The 24186-nt window shown below is 50.6% G+C and overlaps 1 protein-coding gene across 2 annotated transcripts; it reads left to right on the top strand.

Annotated features, from left to right (window-relative positions):
* The first annotated feature begins 202 nt into the window (after positions 1–202).
* Positions 203–22454, top strand: LOC129336593 (uncharacterized). Of its 2 annotated transcripts, none has more exons than XM_054989783.1 (8): positions 203–236; positions 7908–9049; positions 12778–12839; positions 13971–14012; positions 15326–15612; positions 16296–17189; positions 19346–20218; positions 20897–22454. In XM_054989783.1, exons 2-8 carry the CDS (start codon positions 8318–8320, stop codon positions 21571–21573), a joined length of 3567 nt encoding a protein of 1188 aa, XP_054845758.1. In that variant the 5' UTR covers positions 203–236; positions 7908–8317; the 3' UTR covers positions 21574–22454. The 2 variants fall into 2 exon arrangements, with proteins under 2 accessions (XP_054845758.1, XP_054845757.1); XM_054989782.1 differs by lacking the exon at positions 203–236 and adding an exon at positions 1714–1760.
* Positions 22455–24186: the final 1732 nt, after the last annotated feature.

The following is a 24186-nucleotide window of genomic DNA, read 5'->3' as shown; positions in this document are numbered from 1 at the left end:
CCGCCTGCCCTCCCTTCTGGTCTCCGCCGAAGAACTCTGTGCAACCCCGAGACGCGCTGCAGACCCAGGAAGGCTCCCATGCACCGTGCCTTCGCACAGCAACCGGAAGTGTTACGAGCCTGCGCTCTGCCCCGCGCCGGACCTGTAGGAGCTCCCTTTCCTGCGCATGCGTTCCTTCCCGGCGCAGGCGCAGAGTGGGGCGGCGCGTCGGAGGTTCCCTGAGGCGGCGGAGGGAGGTGAGGGGTGGCGGGGGGCCCGGCCGGCCTGGGGAAGAGGAAGGGAAGGGGCCGCACCGCTCCGCTCTCGCCCGGGACCCGGCAACGGCGCCCTGTCTTGCCCAGGGGAAGCTTGGCGAGGTGGCCTTGAGGCGCCGGCCTTGTGCGGGAGGGAGGGAGGCTGCCTCAGTGGCCTTGCCAACCTCCAGGCGGCCCGGGAGTTCTCCCGGAATGGCAGCCGGCCTCCAGGCGAGGGGGAGCGGCTCTGCAGGAGGGAAGGGCCGGCTCGGATGGGGGCACTGTGAAGGCCACGCGACGTCCCTTCCCAGGCTTCGCCCTCCCGAGCCTCCAGATTAACACAGCTAACTCCTCTGGACCGCAGTTCCTGGGAGGGGCAGAGGCGAGCCTGTCATATTCTGGACCCAATATAGGAAGATAAACCGGGAGAATAATAATTTTGTAGGCTGGGTTCTGTCAACTTCAGTTGCAAAGGTCTTAAAAGTTTTTTTCTGTAGTTTCAGAAGTCAAGCAGGGTTGACTTTGGTTTGTAATTTGATGGGAGACCTTGAAGGAAGACCAGGGTTGCAGAGGCAGGCAGTGACAGAGAGTGACTTGGGAGAGAGCGACTCCTCGATCTGTTAGGCCCCTGCCTTGAAAACCCAGCAGGGGGCGCCATAAGTCAGCTATGACTTGATAGCACTCTCCACCACTAATGAAAGCAGCTAGAAGATTCGGGCCAGTCCAAGATACATTATGGGGTTGTTTGTTAGTCGAATTATATAGTTTGTATTGTTTACAGCGCTTTGTCCTTCGGGCGGGGGGGGGGGGAACAGGATATAAATACTTAAATATGAATCAATATTGGTATTTAATCAGCTTGCAACCCTGCAATAGGCTGTAGCCTCCAAGCTGTCACCGCGGGCGCCGGCTTCGTGTGTGTGAAGGGCTGCCCCAGTGGCCTTGCCAACCTCCATTCCAAGTCCTTGATTTTGAGCGCCCCCGGGACCCCCCTCAGTGTGCCTGGCGAAGAGCTGAGGGATGCAAGCAGGAGCCCTCGGCGCCTTATTCTGGGATGCTCCCGGGGGAAGGTCTTGCTTTGGGGCATGGCATCGCTGCAGAGCACAGCCGCCAGCATCTGCCAGTGCCCCATCTGAGAGTGGCCCGAAGCGCTGTCGGAACGTCATTCGTGATCCGAAATGAGGGGCCAGGAACGAGAAGTGGGGTGCACTCGCCCCCCTGCCGTTCCAGCGGCAGCGTCCTTCGGGAACCTGGCCCTTTCCCAGCCCCTTCTCAGCCCGTCCTCCCTTCTGGATCTGCCTCGCGTTGTCTCCTCTGAAGAGCTCTGTGCAACCTCGAGGCGCGCTGCAGATCCAGGGAGGTCCCCCCGCCCACGCAGCGCCCTTCGCACAGCAACCGGAAGTGTGGTGCCCGCGCTCCGCCCCTGACAGGACCTCTAGGATCTTCCCCTTGCCGCGCATGCGTCCCTTCCTGGCGCAGGCGCAGAGCAGGCGACGCCTCGGAGGTTTCCTGAGGCGGCGGAGTGAGGTGAGGGGCGGCGAGGGGCGCCGGGCGGGCTGGGGAAGGCCAAGGGAAGGAGGCCGCTCCGCTCCCGCCCGGGGCCCGGCAAGAGTCGCCTGTCCTGCGCAGGGGGAGCTTCGCGAGGCGGCCCTGAGGCGCGGGCCTTCTGTGGGGGAGGGGCTGCCCCAGGGGCCTTGCCAACCTCCAGGCGGCCCGGGAGTTCTCCCGGAATGGCAGCCGGCTTCCAGGCGACGGGGAGCGGCTCAGATGGGGGCACCGTGAAGGCTACGCGACGCCCCATCCCAGGCTTCGCCCCCGAACTTCCAGGACCATCCTGGGCTGGAGGTGGCAACGCGAGGCCACAGGGGAGGCTGCCCTCCTCAGCGCTCGGGGTCGGGGCGACCTCCTATCTCTGAATGCAGGAAGGCATCATCATCATGTCACAGAGGCCTCCCTCGCAGGGCTGTTGTAGGAAGCGGCAGAGAGCTGGCGCCCTGGATGCTGTGATGGTCCAAAGGCCGGACTCCCCTTCTGGCTGCTGGGGGCATCGGACGGGGGGGGCATTGGTGTGTCCCCCCCCCGACTGCCTTTCAGAGCTGCTGCCCCAGTGCCAGAGCTCCCGTCTGCCCCAAGGGAGCCTCAGCCGAGAGACCTGCAGCATCTCAGAAGCCAGCCAGAAGCGTGCAGTGTGGGCGGCCTCACAGAAAGTGGCAGGCCTGTCTTTTTCCATTATGCCAATTAACCATCCCAGGATGAAGAGGGTGAGCTCATGTAGTCCCTCCAAGTTGGGGTGGAAAGGCTTCCTCGATAGCCTCGCCCCGGGTTTCTTTGCTTGCTCCCCTTTGTCTTTTGTTTTTAACAGTTCTGTCAAGGGGAGTGTGGTCTGGGCGAAATTAGCAATGAATTCTCTATAGAAATTGGCAAACCCTAGAAACGATTGCAATTCTTTTTGAGTAGAGGGAATCTGCCAATTTAGCACCGCTTGTATTTTTGCTGGGTCCATTTTTAAACCCTCTGACGATATACAATAGCCCAGATAGGTGAGTTTAGGTTTGTGGAACTCACATTTCGAGAGTTTAATAGGCAATTTGTTATTCATGAGTGTGGTCAGTACTTTTTTTACAAGTTCCACATGTTCCTCCTCCGTTTCTGAGTAAATTAACACATCATCAAGATACACCACTACCCCTTGGTACAAAAATTCATGCAGTACTTCATTGATCATGGACATGAACACCGAGGGGGCACCAGTCAAGCCAAAAGGCATAACTAAATATTCATATTGTCCGAGTGGGGTATTGAACGCGGTTTTCCATTCATCCCCTTCTCGAATACGAACATGGAAGTAAGCATCTTTTAAATCTAATTTTGTAAAGATCTTACCTTGGGCCACAACATTGAGTAGATCTTTGATGAGTGGAATGGGGTAGGCATTACTAGCGGACACCGCATTTAGTCCCCGAAAATCGGTACACAGTCGTAAGCCCCCATCTTTCTTTTTCACGAATAACACTGGGGCTGCATGGGGACTATTGGCCGGGCGGATGAAACCTCTTTGTAAATTGAGATCGATGAATTTTCTAAGTTCGTCTCTTTTGTTGGGGCTCATAGGGTATAAACGACCCTTGGGCAGTGTGGCTCCTGGTAAAATTTCCACAGCACAGTCCGTCCTCCTATGCGGAGGGAGGGTATTGGCCTCTTCTTCTGTGAAGGCTTGGGTGAATGCCCTATATTGTTTAGGTATTTGGTTAATTTCTTCTTGGGTGAGTAGAGCTGACTCAGACATAGTGGGATTTTTTCCCCAGTTCTGATCCCAACGATGGATGCTTTTTGCAGGATTCATGGGTGAACGTAATGCTTCCTTCGGCCCAATTGATGTGGGGGTTGTGATCGCACAACCATCGACTTCCCAGTATCAGGGGATATTTGGCTGTGGCACTAATGACGAAGGTTCTGGTTTCCCAATGTGACCCCATACCGGTAATGATCGGAACAGTCTCTGTGGTAACCGGATTCATATTAGTGCCATCCATTTGTTCAAAAATGACAGGTACATCCAAATCTTTTACTGGAAGCACCAGCCCATTGACTAAGGCAGGTGCAGTAATGTCTCTCGAGCAGCCCGAATCAATCAGGGCTTGCACACGGATGTGCATCTTCTTGTCCGAATTTACTAACGTTACAGGAATGAAGAGAATGGACCCCGGGGGTCGGTGTAACACCTGACCAAACTGACGTGCGATCTGCCGTTTGGGTCCTTTTACGACAGATCCATTTCGTTTCCCGATTCCGGGCTCTCGGGATTCTCTCCCCCGATCATGGCTAGTTGATCATCTTCAGTGATCTCCTCCAACTCTAATCCTCTCTCTGGGAAGCTTTTTCTTGGCGCCCCCTTACTTCTCGGGGCAGCTCTAGGTACAGGAGTAGGGCGCGACAGCGCTGGGTTGGTTAGGGGAGCCGGGCGCCGTAATTGGAGCGGAGGTCTTTGCACAGGCCGATATGGGCATTGCGCTGCGAAATGGCCACTCTGGCCGCACTGTAAGCACAATCCCTGCTGCCATCTAGCATCTCTCGCTCCACGGGTGGCATATCCAGCTCCCCTGCTCCCTCTCAAGGATAACGGTGTGGAGGAGCGTCGGTGGCTCGGGGGTTGTTGATGTTGTTCCGCTAGGCGCACTTCGAGGAGTCGGTTTTCGACTTCACAAGTCAACTGTATCCAACCTAGCAGTGTAGGCGGGTTGTCCTGCATGAGCGCTCGATCTAGCAATTTCAGGTTTAACCCTTGTTTGTACAAAATGATCTTGGTGGATTCCTCGCACCTCGGGCATTTGGCCGCAAGCTGTCGGAATTGAGTAGCATAGTCTCTAACCGACATATTGCCTTGCCTGATCGCTTGCAGCTCTGTTCTAGCCCTGGTTTCCTCTAAGGGATCCTCATATTGCGCCCGGATAGCATCCACTAACCCCTGGAGAGTTTCCAGCTCGGAGGCCCCCACATTATACAGTCCCACATACCAGTCAGCCGCTTTGCCTTGGAGACGCGATCCCAGATGCTCTATCTGGCTGGCTTCGCTTCCAAAGAGGTGTCCCCAACGATTAAAAAATTGCACCACTTGTACCAGGAAAAATCCCAACTTGGACGGGTCTCCATCAAAAGTCGCGTCCAGTTTGACCCATCCCATGGGTAGATCCTGTCCGTGGGTCTGGACTGGCATGGGATAAGCGTCCAGGGGCCCCAGTTGCAACGGTGGCTGACGCGGATGAGAATGCGGTTGAGGTTGGGGGACAGGTTGTCTCGGCGTCGGTTGCGGGTGTAAAGGTTGCGGGTGTAAAGGTTGCAGGGGTGGAGGGGCCACCGGCCCCATGGATGGTATTGGCCCGGGAGTTGGCAAGGGCCCCCTCGGCGTCGGCTGTCTCGGCGTCGGCCGGGTTGGCGCTGGTCGAGTGGGGTGAGGTCCTCTCGGTGAAGTCTGAGTTCCTTGGACCACCCGCGGCGTAGTTGGATGGTTCGCTTGAGTTGTCGGCGGTTGAATTATAGGGGAAGGAGGCCCCTGTGGTTGCGCCGGCAAAGTTCTTGGAACCACCGTTGGTGTGGTTGGCTGGCTCGCCTGGGTGGTTGGCGGAGGCCTTATAGGGGAAGTTGGGTCGCTCGGTTGGACCAGCGGTTCTTCCTCCTCCTCCGTCTCCTCGCTGCTGCTGCTTCTATCTGTGGTGGCGGGCTGGTCTGGATAGAGGTCATCCGGACACGGTCCTCCTCCTTCTCCCGCCATGAGGGATCCCCCTCCAGTGGCCCCAATCTCCTCGCCCGTTTCTAATGGTTGCTGCGGCCATATCTGGTCCTGCAAGTTAGCCAGGCTCTGGCTGATGCCGGGCAGGCCTGTTGGCGGGGCTCTGTCTTTGTCCCCCGCCACTTGTCAGACTTGTGGCTAGATAACGTCCTTACTCCAGACTACCTCCTGCAATTAGACAACAGTCCATTGTTTCCAAAAGGCTTTTACTGAAGAATTAGTTCATTATAGTCCACGAGCCTGAATACAAAATTCAGGATGGTACATATGTCTTGTTACCAATGACAAGCAAAGCATGAGGTACAGAGTAACAGATCACAGCAGGCCCAACCTCCCCCCACAGTTCTCAAAACAACCCCTTTGAAGTCGGAAGAGCGAGAAGCTCCCAAGGCCGGTTCTTGGTGGAACGTCGGTAGCCAAAACAATCCTTTTCTGCGAGATAGCTGCCTGGGAATCTTGGCACCTGGAAGAGAGCACTTACACACTGAAAGGATTAAAATGGAGTCAGTTAAGCAAAAGCATACAAGAAAGCAGTCTGGACCTGACACCACTAACACTGAAAGCAGATGTACTGCGTTGGCTAGACTCTCTTCCATGCTTTGTAGTCTATTCTCCAACCTCTGTACTCTATCTGTAGGCTGCTGCGGATCCCCCGTATCCCCGGTAGTTGGAAGGGTTGGTGGGTGTTCCGAACTCAGTGTCTGTTGCCACGGCAGGGGCGCTTCTACCCCTTGTTCTTCCTGCGATCGCGCCGCAAGTACACCTTTAGTTAATCCAGTGATTGCCGAAATTCCAGAATCAACGGCAATTGTCCTGCTCTGGAGCTGTGCCCAATGATGTTCTCCGACATCGGGTTCCCCCACCCTTGGGGTGACTTCGGCATAGTCCCAGCTTAGAGCCCCTCGCTGAGAGGTGTCCCCTTCTGCTTGTTCGGCCGTCCGATTCCAGAACAGCCACGGACGGCCCTCAGCTTGCTCCGGTATAGATCCCAGGCTACGCCGGCTATCCAACTGTATTTGGGTAAACATCGCGCTGATCCTCCGCTCTCTCGTCTCTCTGGGCCGGGCCCCCCACTGCGTGGAACGGTTAACGCGCTGGGCCTCGTCCTTTCCGAACTAGGAGCGAGGGTGAAAATGGTTGTAACCGTGGATCCTTGTTCCCTTGGTACAACTTGAGAAGATCCCGAGCCTCTAGGACCGGGAGAGGCATACGGGTCAAACAAAGGGTCCCGGGGTGGGACAGCTTTGGAGTCCGTTTGATCCGGCTGAGGCATGGGAGAGGTGATTGGTAACAAAATGTCAGAACTGTGGCTAGATAAAATCCTTACTCCAGTCTGCCTTCTGCAATTAGACAAAAGTCCATTGTTTCCAAAAAGCATTTAATGAAGAAAAAGATTATTATAGTCCACTGGCCTGAATGCAATATCCAGGTTGGTACATGTGCATTGTTACCAATGCCAAGCAAAGCAAGAGATACATAGTTAATACCATCGCTGACCCATCCTCCCCCCATAGTTCTCAAAACATTCCCTTTGAAGCTGCGAAAGCGAAAGCTTCCCCAAGGCCGGTTCTTGGTGGAACGTCGGTAGCCAAAACAATGCAGGTCTGTGAGATAGCTGCCTGGGAACCTTTGCACCTGGGGAAGAAAGCACTGAACACTGAAAGGATTAAATATGGAGTCGGTTAAGTATACAAGAGAGCATTCAGATCCTGACACCGGGCTTCCCCAGAATAGCCTTACTGCAACAATTCCTTGGCCCTCTGTTACTGCCTTTCCCCTCTGCTTAATTGCCTCTTGAGAATTGATATCTGTGTGTGTGTTTGAAACTGCAGTAATTTGGCTTTTTCTTTCTCACCAAATGTTGTAGTGAGAGAACTGTCTTGCAAATCACTCAGGACAGCAGTTGGATGAGTAGCTTTCAATGCCATGTGCACACACCGTACTGTTTATAGTCGTCTATACTGAGTAGAATAAGTTAGAAGCTTAACGATCCATTACACTTGAATATCTGTGTCAGTTACACTTGTATTTTTAAAGGACATCGAGCCCTGTGGGATCAGACCCGTGGTCCATCTAGTCCAGCGTGCCATCTCACACAGCGTCCAGCCTCAACAGGCCTTAGAGGCCAAGTCAAGGCCTTCCCAGGTATTGCTGCCTTGGGACCCTGGCTTTTGCTGCCTCTAAATGTGGAGGTTCATTGGGTTTGGCAATGGGAAGGACCATCTTTTTGCCAAAACACTTGAAGCTCCGGCTAAAATTAGTACTTAGTTGTATTGAAAAAATGAAACAGTTTATGAGTTTTGCCCAAAACAATTTGCTTATCAGTTGAACTGCTCCTATAGAATATGCTTAAGGTAATTGTCTAATATTTGTATTTTAACTTTTAGCTTTGTGGGATTCTTGGCAAGATCTGCACACTTGTGGATTCGCTGAACTTTGGCCTTGGCAGCCCACTTCTGCTGGGACTTCCTCCTTTCGAGCTCCCTGCTCTTCAGATTGAATTGGGTCTTCATTCCTTGAACTCAATAGCTTCATAGAATTCTGTGGTATCTGCTGCTTTGTTAAATGAGATCTTCCTGAATATTTGTTTAATCCTAAAGGAAACTTAATTCCAGGACAAGGAGACCCGATCCCTTGTGAGCTGTTTCTGGTTCTGCAACTGGGACCAGCTGTTCTTTGAACGTTTCCCTTCTGGTCCTCCTCATGGATTCCTCCATTGATTGACGGAAACAGAAATTAAAGCAGGACATTTAGATCACTCAACACAGAAGGGAACCAGGTCAACAAAAGGACCGATATGGATCATCTGCAGAAAACAGAGGGCTGCTCTTCCCATTGGGATAATCAGTTTCCAAGTGAAAATAATAGCCCGAGCCAGTCAGCTTCAGGAAGGATTGTGGATCCTAATACTAGCATTCAGAGCTGTTTCCTTGACTCCTCTGAGATGAATCTCTTGGCAAGGTTTAGCTTATCCAGTGAAGACCTGGAGGAACTGAGTCACCTTCCCGACAGTCAGCTGACCCCTGAAAACATGCCTTCGCTGTTAAAGGCTCTCCGAAAGCGCAAAATGGCTCTTGAGGCACCCACTCCACCTTCTAAGAGTGCAGAAAGAGAAAGGCTTTGCAGTGCAGGTGACCGTGGTCCCACTGTAAAGAAACAGGTGATTGATTATGGCCATAAAAGCAAGTATGAATATAACACAGAACCCCTTGAAAGGAATGTCAGCAATTCATGCGTAGCAATGGACGAGAGCGTGGAAAAATTTCCGCAGGCATCCAGGTCAGATCCTCCTAATCGTCCTCATTGGACCACAGATGGCCAGAATTATGTTCGAAAGGAGTACAAGGACCATTTTGAGTCCCCGTTCGGTGTGGTGAAAGCCTCTTGGCTTCCAGTTTTTTCACACACTGAATTGCAGAAGACGAAGAAACTTCCCACTCCATCACAGATGAATGATTATCATGCCATGACTCCTAGAATATTTCCTCACCTTTGTTCTCTGTGTCATGAAGACTGTAAAGATAAAAAGGTGAGTTAACGCCTCCCAGCCCAGCATATATGATTAGTTTGGGTAAAAACTGTCTGGATTTTCTATGGATTATTTTCAGGACCTGTTGCACTGTTATGTTAATGGATAAGATGCTGACGTAACTTGGTTTAGTTTTAGGTGCGTAGCCATGTTGGTCTTCTGCAGAACAGTAGGAATTGAGTCCAGGGGCACCTGAGCTTTTGAGAATCAGAGGTGTCCGACGAAGGGAGCTTTAACGCTTGAAAGCTTTCAAGAGCAAAGACAATGTGATTGATTAAGATGTTAATGAGGCAAGTCTTTGATATTTCCCTATAAAAGAGGGACGAAACAAGAACTCGGTACCCCTCACTTGCCAACACGCAAAGGCCAGCTTGAGCTTGTGGTTGTGCAACGGAGTGGTCCCAGAGCTCTGGAATGGGAGGGGGAGGGAAGTTTGTTTTTCTGTAGTTATCTTATAATATTGTTGTATCTTGCATGCTAACTTGTATTCTGTATCTATCTCTATAGTGCTCTAGCAGCCAGTGAGCTGGGCCCATATCTGGTGCCTTGCTCAACTGTTTTTTTGTTTTGTTTTGTTTTGTTTTGCCTTTATGAATAAAAACTTCCAGATTTGCTTAAAGATCTTCTTGCTGCTGGCATATTATTCTTAGCAGAAATATCAGCTTAGTACTAGGGAAAGATCAAGGGAGGTTGCACTCTTTACATGCCTATGGTAAGAGGCAAACCCAAGCAGCAAACTGACAGCAACTAGTAGACTGGTCCCTGGTTGCAGAGCGACAATTTCCACAGCACCAATCAGGTCACAGACAGATAGCCAAATGCTAATTACAAGTTAAAGGAGCAATAAAGTAAAAATGCCCAAATGAACCGTTTGTGGGCTGGCCCTGATTGATGAGGCTGCCCAGCGCAGGCCTCAGGCTGGAAGCCGCAGGCTAAGGGGCGGAGAGTCCTTTGACTGGTGTCTCTGGTCCCACCCACGTTTGAAGTGGCTGCACAGAGATATTTAGCCCAGGGGGAGCTTAGTGCCATGGCCCTGACTCTCATTCCTGAATGCTGAATCACAGCCACTTCAGGACCCTTAGGAGCAGGGCTTTCTTTTCTGCCCGAATGCGGTGGAACGCAGTTCCGGGACCTCTCGAAAGGAATCACGTGGTATCTGGGGGCCCCACTCCCGCACTGCATGCAGCCCAAGGCGCCCGGCTCTTTCTCGGCATAGTAAGCCTCAGCGGGGGCAGATCAGGAGTGGGTCCTGTGCCCCAGCTTGCCATGGAGGGGCTGCCTCGACCACCATTTCCTCAAGCGCTTTCCCCCTGCTGGAGGCAGAAGAGGACCTCCTCGCCCACTAGGGCACACTGGGCGATGAAGCAGCAGGCGTGGCCAGTCAGTGCAGGAGATTTCCTGTCCCAGTTGCAGAGACCAGGTGCGGGCACTTCCCCTTCCTGGGGCTCCTCTGCTCCAGCCCTGCGCCCAGGCCATCCGAGCTCATGGGCTTGCTTGGACCTTGGGGGTGCCGCCCCCAGCCAGCCAGCCCGAGGGTGCGCGTTTGCTCGTCCCTTCCTTGATCCCCGTGCTCCTCACGGGTCTCGCCCGGAGATGGTCGCTCTGGCCACAGCTCGCCCGCCTTCCTTCCCACTCGCCCAGCCTGCGCTTTGTGGGTCCCCTGTGGCTGCTCTGGGCTTTCCATAGTGTGTGGTACTGCCCTGGAGTCGAGCAGGGCATTGCGGCGGGGCTTCGGCCCAAGTCTCTGTACACAGCGTTGCGCTTTTTGCATTCCTGGGAGCTTCCAAAGGGAAGGAAACGTCACCCCACCCCCGGTAATCTAGCGCCGATGGAAGTAGAACCTCTCCAAAGCAACTGACTTTTTTAAAAAAGCAGGCAGTTTTTAAAAAAAACTGGGGAGGAGAGGGTTTTCATCAAGGTATAATGCCATAGCGTTAAGATTGCCAGCTGGAAATTCCCGGAGATGGGGGGCGGGGAGCCTGGAGAGGACAGGATTTGGAAAAGGGAGGGACCACAGCAGGGGATAATGCCATGGAGCCCACCCTCCAAAGCAGCCATTTTCTCCAAGGGAACTAATCTTTATGGCCTGGAGATCAGTTGTGATTCTGGGACATCTCCAGCCACCACCTGGAGGCTAGCAACCCTACAAGGAGAGCCTGCGCTGCGTCCACGGGAGGCTGCCCTTAACACCTGCAGAGCTGACGAGATGGCCTGCTTGATGGGCACCGAGCTGGACCTCCTGCAGCAGCTGCTGGCTGAGGAGTGCACCGAGCTGGTGGCAGCAATGCAGGTGGCTGCACTGGAGGGCTGCCAGGGAAGGAGTGGGGAGGCGAGCAGGCCCAAATTGTGGGAGTGCTTCTCGGAAGTGACGTCATCGCACGGTCCCAGGAGCATGCGTGCATGTGGTGCCAGGGGTGCCAGCTCCTGCCAGGAGTTGGCCCAGGTGCTGGCAACCCACACTACGCCACTGAATCCCACCACCTCTTTCCCCCAAAAAAGCATTCTGCGTAAGAGTACCCGAAAGGCTCTGGTCTCTGTTTCTGTGAGGCTTATCAGCCTCGGGTCCATTCAGATTGCGTGTATACTTTAGGCAAGTAACTCAGGACACAGGCAGGTAAAATATATGATTGTGGTTTATGCAAGAACGAACATACGACTGTATGCAAAGCACCAGTCTGGAGGCTCCGACTGTTAGAGGAAACATATACATTAGATGTATTTGGGTCGACTGCAGTGGCGCTCCAAATTGTGATTCACACATTAACATCTCCAAGATCATATTTCTGAACGTATTTCCCTCCTTTGAAGGGCAGTCATCTCTGTTCCGTGCCAGGAGTCCCTTAACTGAGACTGAGGTTGGGACATGGCGGTACTGGCCTCCCAAGCAGGGAAGGTACTTGGGAGGGACACCAGAAATGGCCATACAAAGAGATGGAATAAAAACCTAGTATAACTTTCAAAACACGCAGACGCACACCCACAACCACATCACCGTCATTTGTGAGTTTGTGTATTCAAGGCCCTTACTTTGCTCCACAGGCAGGGGAGTAACCCCAGCGTCCTAGAGGCGTGCCAGAAATCCTTTGAGGATAAGGAAAATCTGGCGTTTCTCTCCTTGTCTCAGAGATATTCGCAGTTGTGTTTGGCTCTCGTTTCCCAGTGTTTCTGCATTGCTGGGCCTCAGAAATAATTTAGCAACAGGCCTGTGTTTGGGGGTGGCTCCTTTACATTCTCCCTTCCTTGAAGATTTCTCAGTAGCGTGTAGTGGGTTGCTTTGTATCTTTGTGTAGCCACACGTACTCCTCCCTGAGAAATACTTAAGTTTATCATGGAAACTGGGTAGTGTTGTTCAGTTCTTCCACTTCTTCCGTTTTCATAGCTGTGCTCCTCCTAAAATGCTCTCCTGTCCATCGTGAGAGACAGCTGCCCTGTATAATTCTTGGCTTCCCTTCATGCAGCACCAGTCTGGAGGCTCAGACTGTCAGAGCAATGATATAAATTAGATGTATTTGTGGAGACTGCCAAATTGTGATACACACGTTAACGTCTCCAAGATCATATTTGTGAACAGTATGAAGCCTTGGAAAAGAAACGGCTGGTTTGAGTAGCTCGTCCATCTCTTGCCATGTGAAGAGGTTCCCAGGTGGTATTGTTGGTGAGGGGTGTTTGTGGTAAGTTGACTTCAGTTCAGTTTGGGCACCTTACACTTCTCTCTTTCTCTCTTGTAGGACTGGATTCAGCATCAGAAGACCGGTCTCCATACTGAGAATTGTCACAGGCTCCGCTTGCAGTAAGGCCTTTGACTTAAATTGTGCAGTGAAGTCACAGAAAGTCTGGTTACTGTACTTTCTTCCAGTGTTCTTGTTATGGCCTCTGTTTATTCAGCTGAAGTGAGCCATGCTGTGTGTAACCCTCTGCATGTTTCCTCATGCGTCTAAAAATCAGTTTTTAGGCTGAATAGTTGCAAATAGAATAAGGAAGGGCCCCTCACACTCTTTATGCTGAGTAGCTTCCTACAGTTCTGAGCAAGAAACACGGGCCATATGTTCAGTCAGAAAACAAAGAAGGAAATGGGGTAGCAAGTAGCTGAATGCATAAAAACAACCAACCATACCTCCTAGTGTTGAAAAGACATCTTGGAGTTCTCTGGAAAACCATAGATTGGTCAGTATAAACTCATTTAAAACATGTATTAAGTGGAATTACAAAACATGTGAAAGAAGAAAGTGTCTTGTTGAGAACACATCTGCTTAACGTCCTTCACGAGTTCCTTCAGAATCACTATATCTGCATTGAGGGGGTGGAACTGAAGGGCAAACCGTGTACTTTTTAATTCGTTGCCAGGCAGCTGAAGGGGGCAGAGCTGATAGAGGTTTATAAAATTCTGATGTTGGGCAGAAATCTGAACTTTTCCTCCTTTGTGTCCTTAAAACTGGACCAAAGAAACTCATCTGAAGAAGGCAGGATTTCAGTCCCAGTATAGTACCTTAGAGACCAACAAGATATTCAGAGTGCAGAGTGAGGCTCCCTCCTTCAGACCCCTGATCTGAAGAAGGGACTCGTGTCCCTCTTTTCCTTGGAGCACTCCACAGACCCTGAGTGCCCCTTTTGTGAGGATGCATTCAGGGCCGCAGGGTCTCCTGATCTGTCGGAGCTCCACACTGCCTGAGAAGGGGAAGCGCAGCTTGCTAGGCGAGAGGGTGGTGGGTTGCAGTGATGACCACCAGGTGGGTTTCTCCCTCTCAGGAACAGGAAAGACAGAGTGGGAAGGGGAGGTGCCGGGAGAGCAAAGGCGGCACCCCTGGCCTGGGAACCCTCCCTGGGAACGGGGTCCCTCAACCTTCCTTCTGCTCGGGAAGTGTTTCGTATTGAAAGCGCCACACTGTTAACCGGATTACTGACACGGGTGTTCTCGAAACAGGCGCCCGGACTGGCATCCTGAAGTCAGCTCTTCGTCCAAAAGGTACTGTTTAAACCGTGATTGTTTTCCTTCATAACACTTTGGGCAAAATAGTATTTGTTCCTTATCATCTAATTGCATTCTCGAAAACCCTATGGGTACCTGTAAGTCAGCTGCAACTTGATAGCACTTTCCACCACCGTGGTCAGTTAGCTGAGAGATGAAATGCTGCACCCGGAGCACGGAAGGGTGTGAAATTCTCATCCGGTTCAGTCAGCTGAAGTAGGAACATTCACCATAATAGTCAGTGTTTTCAAAAGAAACCCTTAGGATTTTTCCAAGTGGAATTCTGTGCCTGAATATGGGTCTGAAGCCAACCGAGTGCCAGGCGTTTTCTGGTCCAACCTCATAGCATCGGTTACGTGAGAATACACTTGGGGATGCTTTAAGCGGGGCGGGGCGGGGGGGGGGGGGAAGCTGCGCACTGAACAGAGCGGCTGGAGCTGGGGCATTTCTCGGCAAGCCCCTTCAGGTGTTCCTTGCTCAGGAGCAGAGTCCAGGGTTCCAAGCAGGAGAGCAGGAAGGCTAAATGGTGCCGCGGCAGATTAGGGCAGTCCCTTCCTTTGTAAACGTTACAAGCACGTTTGCCCCTTGAAATCTGTCTTGTCTTCAAATAGCCGTAACATTTCTCACCTTTTCAGATCTGTCTGCATTTCAGTTTTCCTCCGTCTCACATTTTTTATCCCATCCTTCCTCCCCAGGGCTTTTTTTCTGGGAAAAGAAGTGGTGGAACTCAGTGAGTTGCAAGCACAGGGGCAACTCCTGGCAGGAGGTGGTGCTCCTGGTACCACATGGTATCAGGAGCACCACCTCCTGCCAGGACTCCCCTCTGTCTGGAGATCAGGGGATGGGGCCACCGGCCATGTGACCATTTTCAAAAGGCGCCAGGACGCTGTTCCATTGCGTTCCAGCTGAAAAGAAGCTCTCTTCCTGCCAAGGACTCAGGATAGCGTATTTATTTCTTCTCTCCTCCAGTTCATTTTCAGACAAGCTATCCTTTGGGATAGTTGAAAGCCGAGAGTGTTCTTGGCCCACAATGAATCTTTTGACCAAGTAGGGATTGGAGTGCCTGTGCCCGTTGTCCTCACCTGGCATTTCATTCTCTGTACACAACAGGAACTCTCCAAATTGCGCTCTTGGGCACAGGCAGGATTTCTATTGTGACGTGTATTTTTTGCTTCTCAGGAGGGAGGACTTGTGGCCCAGTTGGTTAATGCTCCAGATAGAGTAGCTGGAGGCAAAGTAATAGCTTAGTGAGTGTATTGCTTTCATAAGAAACATGTTTGAGAAAATCTTGACATCTTCCTGTTTCGCAGAGGCAAAGGGGACGGAGAGGAGAGGGGCACATCAAGGCGCCGTTCTGCCAGTCCAAGCCCAGAAGATTCAAGATACTTAAGCTCGGACCAGGCCAGGCATCGGACTCGATCGCCATCAAGGAGCTCTGGGTATTACAAGACGAGCTGGCCAAGAAGTCGAAGTCCCAGGCGCCTTCCAAGCCCCAGGCCCAGGGCAAGGTCTCCGCAGGATACCCTGAATTCAAGTAGACAGTCTTGGAGTTCCTCCAGCAAGGAGAGAAGATCAGGAAACACAAGTAGATCTCCAGGTAACAAGATGGCTGTGCTTTTCTGGCTGCAATTCCTGAGCTTGTCTGCAGTGCTCAGAGGTAACTCCTAAAAAGCAACCAAGAGTCTTCCCCGGGAAGAACCAAGGAAACTGCAAAGAAGCACTTCTTTGCATTTTACCGAGAGGTAACAGCAGCTGTCCCATAGTGAACCCCAAGAGGCCTCTCTTGGCAGCTTAAAGCCTAATGGATTAATTGAAGTCAAGCTCACTTTGTCTGGGGGTGAGGTCTACCACAGAGGAAGCCCATGTACGGGCTGCAGTCCATTTCGCCCGTGGGCAGGGTGGCACCTGCAGGAGACCCTGTTCAGAAGAGTGAAGCTGCTGTGAAGGAGCATAGGGAGGGAGCCGGTCCCATAGGTATGCCGGACCAAGGCCGTGGAGAGGTTTGTGATAACCAGTACCTTGAACTGAGCACAGTAACTAATGGGTAGTCAGTGGAATGAGTGCAGGATGGGGGCGATGTTCATGCTCCTGCTTGCTCCTGATAACAGTCGAGCTGCAGCATTTTGCACCAGTCGGAGTCTCCTAGTTACTGCTAAATCCTGAGTGTAAGGTGATTCCCCACCCTCAGCTGTGTTAAGGGAGGTGTGCATGGCGATTCAGTCTTCGTCCACTGCTCTAAGCCCTGTACCATAATTATTCCTACTTTTGTCATGCCTACAGAGAGACAACGTACCAGGACTCCTTGTTCAGAAAAAAGGCTTGATGAACGGAAGCAGACCCACAGTAGTTCTGATTGCCGGGAAAAGAGACGTGAAGATTTGGAGCAGACGAGAGAAGGCGGTTCGTGTCAGAAGCCGTCTGCGGATGAGACAGGAAGCCAAGAGCCGAAACGAGAGATACTGGCGCCCAAAGGGCAGACGTGTGATGAGTCTGAGCACTCGGCACTGGCTTCTCTTACAGAAAAAAGTGTGCCTCAAGTTATGGCATTGTTTCAGGGTGGAGAAGCAGCAGGTGGGAGACTTCACCGAGGAAGGGGCTCTGCGTGGCTTGCCGCTGAGGCAGTGGACATGTCAGCTGTGCCTTCGGATCTTGTCTCCATGATCCAGTTGGTTGCAACGCAGATAACTGAAGCTGTCTTGGATTCGAAAGAAGTGTCATCCAGGCAAGCAAGCACAAGCGAAGGTGGTCAAAACCCCAAGCAAGTTCATTCTGCGACCAGGAAGGCAGAGAAGCCAAGTGGGGTAAGTCCCAACCTCCAGCAGAGGACCTCCACGAGTGGCTTCGTGTCTCATCCACAGACGGCTTCCTGCGTGGACCACCTTCCCGCTATCTTGGATTCGAAAGAAGTGTCTTCTAGGCAGGCAGTCACGAGCAAAGGTGGTCAAAACCCTGAGCGAGTTCATTCTGCGACTTCAAAGTCAGAAAAGCCAAGTGGGGTAAGTCCCAACCTCCAGCAGAGGACCTCCACGAGTGGCTTCGTGTCCCATCCACAGACGGCTTCCTGCGTGGACCACCTGGATTCGAAAGAAGTGTCTTCCAGGCAAGCAAGCACGAGCGAAGGTGGTCAAAACCCTGAGCGAGTTCACTCTGCGACCAGGAAGGCAGAGAACCCAAGTGAGGAATATTTTGATGCTTCACTGACTCTGATTTTATCCCAGAATCTAGGAGTCAGGGGTGGTGAGGGTGGATTTGTGCATGTCGAGGAGGAACGTTCTGTGTTAGGAATGTCCTCCTAGGAATGTCCTCCATCGCTATCCGAGCAAGGCTGTTCATGATACCATGGTACACACACACACACAAAATGAAGTTTGGTCTAATAAAGAAAATTACAAGGGACAGACCTTCCTGTTTTAAAAGCAGCATACCTCTGGTTTCCAGGTGTCACAAGACAAGTCTTTCTACATACCTGAGAAGTGTCTCAGGTTTTCAGAAAAATCTGGGGGAAAAAATCAGGAGGTCAGAAGGAGCACCTGTAGTTTTTACAAACAGATGCCCTCAGTGACTGTTGCTAGGCAACCCCAACATTTTTGCCAAGGTTCTACATTTGGTTTCTGCCAGTGAAAGGCAAGATAGGGACAAGGCCCTTTCTAGGACTGTTCTGGCCTTTGGACAAAGACTTATCAGGGCCAGGCCTGGCTACCATATGACAACAGCTACCCCACAAAGGTCAGTGTGGTGTAGCGGTTATAGCTTTGGGTTAGGATCTGGGAGAACCAGATTTGAATCCTCATTCTGCCATGGGAACTCACTGCATGAACAGCTTGGCTCACACAAGGAGAAGTAGGGGCAGTGGGACTCTGCCGGCATGAGGTCTCTGCCAGTCAAGGAACGCGATGGTGCCTGCCCGTCAAGGCACACAGGGGCTTCTTTTAAAGGTTTATTCTTTATTGAAATAAACTCTTGATCTTTTAAATAAGCAAGATCCTAAATTATAAAGGATTATTAAAATAAAATCTATTAGTCATGAACAATTACATGCAACAAGAATGAACTCTCCTAACATCTCTCAAATAAATCTAAGACAGATTTAAGATCAGATCTACTATGAAATATGCTAAATTTTAAATAAGCACATAGATAAATATTTTTCTCACCTAGATCTTCATGAGGTTTCCTTCATCAAACCCCTGATCTGCTGTCTGGGTTAGCATCTTTCATACTAATTAGCATCTACTATAAACAGAAACATTTCACATAGGAGAACAATATAAAAATATGATTGGTTTTAGATTTAGCTGATTCTTTAGTCTTTCAATCGTGTGACATTCTGCCAAGCAAAAAGTGACGCCATGTCGACGGCTGCAAGATAAACTAGGGTATAGTGTGGTCTGATCCATATTCCTGTTATACTTCTTCCTCTCTTCCATTCTCCTTTGGATGAGCAGGGACAGGGTGGGCTGGAGGAAGAGCCCTTTTCCAGGGTTTTTCATCTCCAGTCTGCCCTTGCTCACATGCAGTAAAGAGTCCAGTAGCATGTTAACCAACTTTATTGAGGCACAAGCTTTTGAGAACCACAGCTCTCTTCGTCAGATGCATCTGTAGCATAAGTTCTCGAAAGCTTGTGCTACAGTAAAGTTGGTGAGTCTTAAAGGTGCTGCTGGACTCTTTACTATTTTGCAACTACAGACTGACACGGCCGACTCCCCTGGATCTATGACCATGTGGTTGTTCTGAGGATAAACATGGAGAGGAGAATGAAGTGAACTGTTTTGGGTCCTCATTGTGGATAAGGGTGGTGCATAAACAAAGAATTTAATTAAGAAAGAAAGAAAGAAAGAAAAGAGAGGAAAAAAAAGAAAAAGGGCTGAAGATGGGGGGCAGATAAAAGTTTGGTTAGTGGATGGGAAGGGGAGAAGGGTGAAGATACGGGGTTGCTAGGAGGAAAGAGAGGATGTGATGTAGGGAAGGGGATACAGGGGACAATAGGGGGCACCCCCATGCAAGTCCTTGCAGGTTCCCCACTATGGAACTGGCTTGGTCCAGTGACCCAACACCACACGACTGAGCTATAGTCTTCCCAGGTAGAGGTTGCTGGGGGGAAGGAAGGAAAATTGAAGATGGGTTGGGGGGAGATAAAGGTAGGCTGGCTGGTGAGTGGGGATGAGGCAGGAAAAGGTGAGCGGCTATGGGGACTTTCAGGGAAGGGGAAGAGAAAGAAGTGGGGGAGGGGGGAATGCCGGTTCTTGTTTGTGAGTATCTGAGTCAGAAGCTTGAGCTCCCTCCGTGGACTAACTTTCTGGGGTTTTCTTCTTCCTTTTAATTTTCCACAGGAACTCCTGGACAGGCCTCTAAGCTTCGAGTCTGGATTTGTGGGGAATCTCTGATAGTTTCTGCCCAAAAGCGGGCAGCCGCCACGAGAATTGGCTCACAGCTGAGCTTGGAGGAGAGCATCATTCTGGAGTGGCATGGGCAGGAAAACTTGATGTGGGATGAGTTCCTGCCGTTTTTAAGGAATCAGACTCAGGTCCCAGATGTGTTGATCATCCACCTGGGGGAGAATGATAAAGCATATACTTGGCGTGGCTTACTTGGCACACTGAAAAGGCACTTCTTTCAATTTAAAAAAGAATTCCCCAAAGTCAAAGTGGTTTGGTCAGAGATGATTCCATGGGGGAGGTGGCATGGGGGGAAAAGAGAGAAGCAGCGGAAGAAAGTGAATGGTATTGCTGGACAGTCTGTCAGAAGCCATGGGGGTGCCTTGATTAAACACCCTAACATTTCCCCTGAGTTGTGTATTGATGAATTGAACCTGTCTGATGCTGCCCTTGACATATTTTTGGAGGATATAAAGAATGGGATCCTTGCATACATGCTCCAGCCCCGTGGAGCAACAGGTGGCGAACTAAACCAAGGCACGAGCTTACCCCCACCTGCCTCTCCAGCTGCTGCTGCTGCTGCTGCTGGCGGCCTTCTCTCCGTGAGTCATGAAATTGCAACACAGGAGGATGAAATGGTCTCGTCTTCCCAGGAAGCGCTGAGTATGCAGCCAAATGCAGAAGAGGGCGCTGTGAGTCCCCAGCCCGCGAGTAGCGAGGCTGAAAACTCAGGGGTGGCCGGTTCAAGCTCCCAGCCAGGAAGCAGCAAGTCAGAGAACCAGGAGGTGGAGCAGGAGCTGGTTGTTGGAAGCCTGCCTACTTGCTCGGGTGAGTAATGGTTGAGGGTTTTTCTGGGGTGTGTGGAGGATGGGATGAAGTGCGGAAGCGCATGTGGAGGGGGAGCGTTCTGTGAGGAACGTGGCCTTCGGGTCCTGCTTTCAGCCAGAAATTAAGGGATAATACGGGGGCTTGTACTCGCCTTGTAAAATATTTGTCTTCCCCTTATAAAACGCTCAGCAGAGATACAGGGCAGTCTCTTGGTGTTTCCAAGCTCTCAACAGACTTTGCAGGTGTGGTGACAGCAGACCTGCAATTGTGATTAGCAGGTAACAATGTAAATCAGGTTCACTGTCTTGGTCAATGTTGAACTGAATGCAGAGGAGTTCTTTTCCCCCGCTATTTTGGTTTGGCTGTGTCGGGTCTTTTGATAGCATGGGGTGACGCTTAGGGGTGTGCAACCCACCCACCCCACCCTCCAAATCTGGGATTCCTAAAATCCGGGCAAGATTCTCTGATCCAGCTTGGACAGATCAGAGAAATCTGGGTTCGTTCAGCCACTATTCCCTATAGGAAACTCTATCTGGGGGCTGTCTGGGGGGCTGGGGGTGGCATTTTGCATTTGCAGTCAGTGCATCGTGTGACTCTTACCAGTCTCTCATTCAGAAGCTTGAGCTCCTTGTCTGGATTGACGTTCTGTGGTTTTCCTTTTCCTTCGATTGTCTGCAGGAACTCCTGGACGGGTCGCTAAGCCTCGAGTCTGGATTTGTGGGGACTCTTTGGTGACCTCAGCCCAGAAGTGGGCGTTGCAAAAAAGACTCTTTTCACCACTAGATCCGCTGGAGCAAAGCGTCGTTCTGGAGTGGCACGGCCAAGAAGACATGACCTGGACTCGGCTTGTGCCCACATTGCAGAATCTGGCCGCGCAGAGTCAGGCCCCAGATGTGCTGATCGTTCATCTGGGTGAGAAGGACTTACTGAGGACTCCGTGGCCCGAATTAAGTGGAATAATAAAAAAAGAAGTGCTTTTCCTCAGAGAAGCCTTCCCCATAGTCAGACTGCTGTGGTCCGAGATGCTGCCACAGAGAATCTGGCCGAAAACAGAAAGAGCTTTAGAAGTCGAAAGGGTGCATCGGGAAGTGAATTCTGTTGTGGGGAGATTCATTTCCAGCGTTGGGGGTGCGGTGATTAGGCACGTTGAAATGCCCAACAGATTCCCTGTGTTGAACATACGTGGAGACAATCTGTCTCATGTCGGCCTTGACACATTTTTGGAGGATCTAAAGACTGGGATTCTTTCTCATGTGCTCGGTTCTAACGAAGCAGCAGGCAGCGGCCTCAGCAAAAGCAAGGGTTTACCTCCACTTGCCCATTCAGTCGCTTGTGCTGGTGGCCTGGTGCTGTGAATCAGGAGGTTGCAATATGAGAGGATCAAGCGGTCTCATCTGAGGAAGCCTCAAGGGTGCAGACCACACCAGGTTCTTTTGTGAGCAGCAGGACAGAGAGGGAAACAGCGGGGCAGCAACTCCTCTATTTCAAAGAAGAGTTGTATACCCCACCCTTCACTACCCGAAGGAGTCTCTGAGCAGCTTGCAGTCACCTTCCCTTCTTCCTCCCACAACAGACACCCCATGAGCAACGTTCCCTCAAAGCTGTGCAGTGTTATCAGCCAAAAATCGACTTTGAGAGCCGAAACAACAACTCGCATTAAAGTCTTGAGCACACCTCCTTTTAATTTTTTTTTATTTCAGTCCACAAACATACAAAACATACAAATGTAAACTACAAACTAATTTGTATTGTTTCTCACTTAGAAACAATGCAAGCAGTCATTCATACATGGTTTCTAAATATCAAACTAAATTACTCTGCAGGTAAAGCTATTAATACTTCTCCTTTCCAACTGTTCGATATAGAAATATAAATATATCTGAGAACATGTGCCAGGGTCTGCATCCCATCCTGGGCAATATTAGCCCTCCCTATTCCAACAAGATGGCAGCAGGTAGGCACAGAGATTTACATATAATCCTGTACAAAGTAACTCTGGTCTAAGCTCATTGATTTCTAGCCCCTGTAGAATCCAAAAACAAAAACCATGTAATACATTTTGATTACAATAAAAACATTAACAATAAAAACCAGTTGTCCAAGACCGTCTAGTCCCATTAAGTGAAAGGGCCACAAAAATCAGACTATACATCTGTATAAAAATGGATATGTTTATGCTGATTGCAAAGGGGTAGCTGTGTTAGTCCATTGCTGCAAAATAAATTTGATTGATGGATTTATGTCATTTATAGTTCACTTTTCTCATTGGGACTCAAGGCAGATTACACGGTATGAGATTAGTACAATCAGTATCAAGGACATTTCCATAAACAATGCCATGGGGTAATTAAATACAAGTTTACAAAGACATGGCATTAGCAAGAATCCAATACATGGAACATCGTTTGCAGAAAGCCAGGGGAGAGGGGTCTCTCCTAACTTCAGGCAGGCCGTTCCACAAGGTGGGGCTACCACAGAGAATGTACCTGTACGGGCTGCTGTTGGTTTCGCCCATGTGCAGGCTGGCACCTGCAGGAGACCCTGTTCAGATGAGCGAAGCTGCCGTGGAGGGACATAGGGAGGGAGGCGGTTCCGTAGGTATGCTGGGCCAAGGCCATGAAGAGCTTTGTATGTAATAACCAATACCTTGAACTGAGCACGGTAACTGATGGGTAGCCAATGGAGTGACTGTAGGATGGGAGTGATGTTCATGCTCCTGCTCGGTCCAGCTAACAGTTGAGCCACAGCATTTTGCACCAATTGAAGCCTCCTAATTAACTTAGACGGGAGACCAATTTATAGTGCATTACAATAGTCAAGTTTTGACGTTACCAAAGCATGGAGCCAGGTGGCCAGGTTGGCCATGTCAAGGTAAGAAGCCATCTTCCAGGCTAGAGTGAGATTGAAGAAAGCATTTTTTGTGGCTGCCTTAACTTTTTCTAGTATTAGAACTGGTTCCAGTATAACCCTTAGGCTCTTAACCGAGTCTGCAAGGGTAAGGTGAACTCCATTGAAAGTGGCGAGTACAATGTCCTTCAAGATCTCTGCCTTCCCAACAAGCATCACTTCAGTTTTTTCCGGGTTCAATTTCAATTTGTTTTTCAGCCATTTCACCACGGCTGTCAGGCAGCGATCTTAAGATTTCTATTGCAACCCATGGGGACCTGGATAACGAGATACAGAGTTGGGTGTCATCTGCAGAGCAGGGATTTGAACCTGGGGCTCCCAGATCCTAGTCTGACATACTAACCACTAATGGCTTTTAGCTTTCCCGGGAATTGCTGTTGCCCTTGGGTTGAAGAGCTGTCAGGGACTACCAACTTAGATCTCAAAGAACTTCACTGCACGAGTCCAAGGATACATGAGTTAAAGCTTTAATGATAACCTAAGAGTACAGTACAGAAGACATTTCTTGACTGGAACGCCTGTGCCCCCCCCTCTGTTAAGCATTAAACCCTTCAAGCCCAACTTACTCTACTTCCCCCCCCACCCCCCAGCTAAGCTCTAATTTCCCATCTATGCAGGGAAAGTAGGGAAAGTAAAAGTAAACAGTTATTGTGTCTTTCTCCAACCAACTGGCTGCATTGCCATAGCAATGCTGATAACTGCATTCCTTCTCACAGCAACATGTAAGGTTTCTCAGGCAGGTGTGATACACAGGCTCTGATAGCCCTCGAGGTTGCTTCTCTCTTCGCTGACACCACGTTCGCCCTTTCCAACCAGAGGTGATCTGTGACCCAGTTGTAACTAATTTATTGGCATTGTCAATAGTCTGCCTTTCTCCTTGAGACTCAAGGCGGATTACACAGTGTAGATCCAGACATTCAATAAACAATGGGATAGGCTACGGGTCACAGAAAATACCGAAAGCTGCCTCCTGATGCCAGCTGCAGGCTGGGGGGTGAGTGGGGGGGCAGTTCCCTCCCCATGAGTCTTGTGGGTGCCCCGTTTGTTTTCTACTAATCTCT

The sequence above is a fragment of the Eublepharis macularius genome, chromosome 10 (genome assembly GCF_028583425.1).
Source record: "Eublepharis macularius isolate TG4126 chromosome 10, MPM_Emac_v1.0, whole genome shotgun sequence".
Lineage (NCBI taxonomy): Eukaryota > Metazoa > Chordata > Lepidosauria > Squamata > Eublepharidae > Eublepharis > Eublepharis macularius.
Note: the sequence above shows the minus strand (reverse complement) of the source record. Positions and strands in the feature narration are given on the sequence as shown.

What these genes read in the sequence shown, in the direction of transcription:
- LOC129336593 (XM_054989783.1), top strand. Translation starts at nt 8,318, where the DNA reads ATGGATCATCTGCAGAAAACAGAGGGCTGCTCTTCCCATTGGGATAAT. An exon ending in TGTCACAGGCTCCGCTTGCA is followed by an intron (nt 12,840 to 13,970) that starts GTAAGGCCTTTG and finishes TTCTCGAAACAG; the next exon opens with GCGCCCGGACTGGCATCCTG. An exon ending in AAACACAAGTAGATCTCCAG is followed by an intron (nt 15,613 to 16,295) that starts GTAACAAGATGG and finishes TCATGCCTACAG; the next exon opens with AGAGACAACGTACCAGGACT.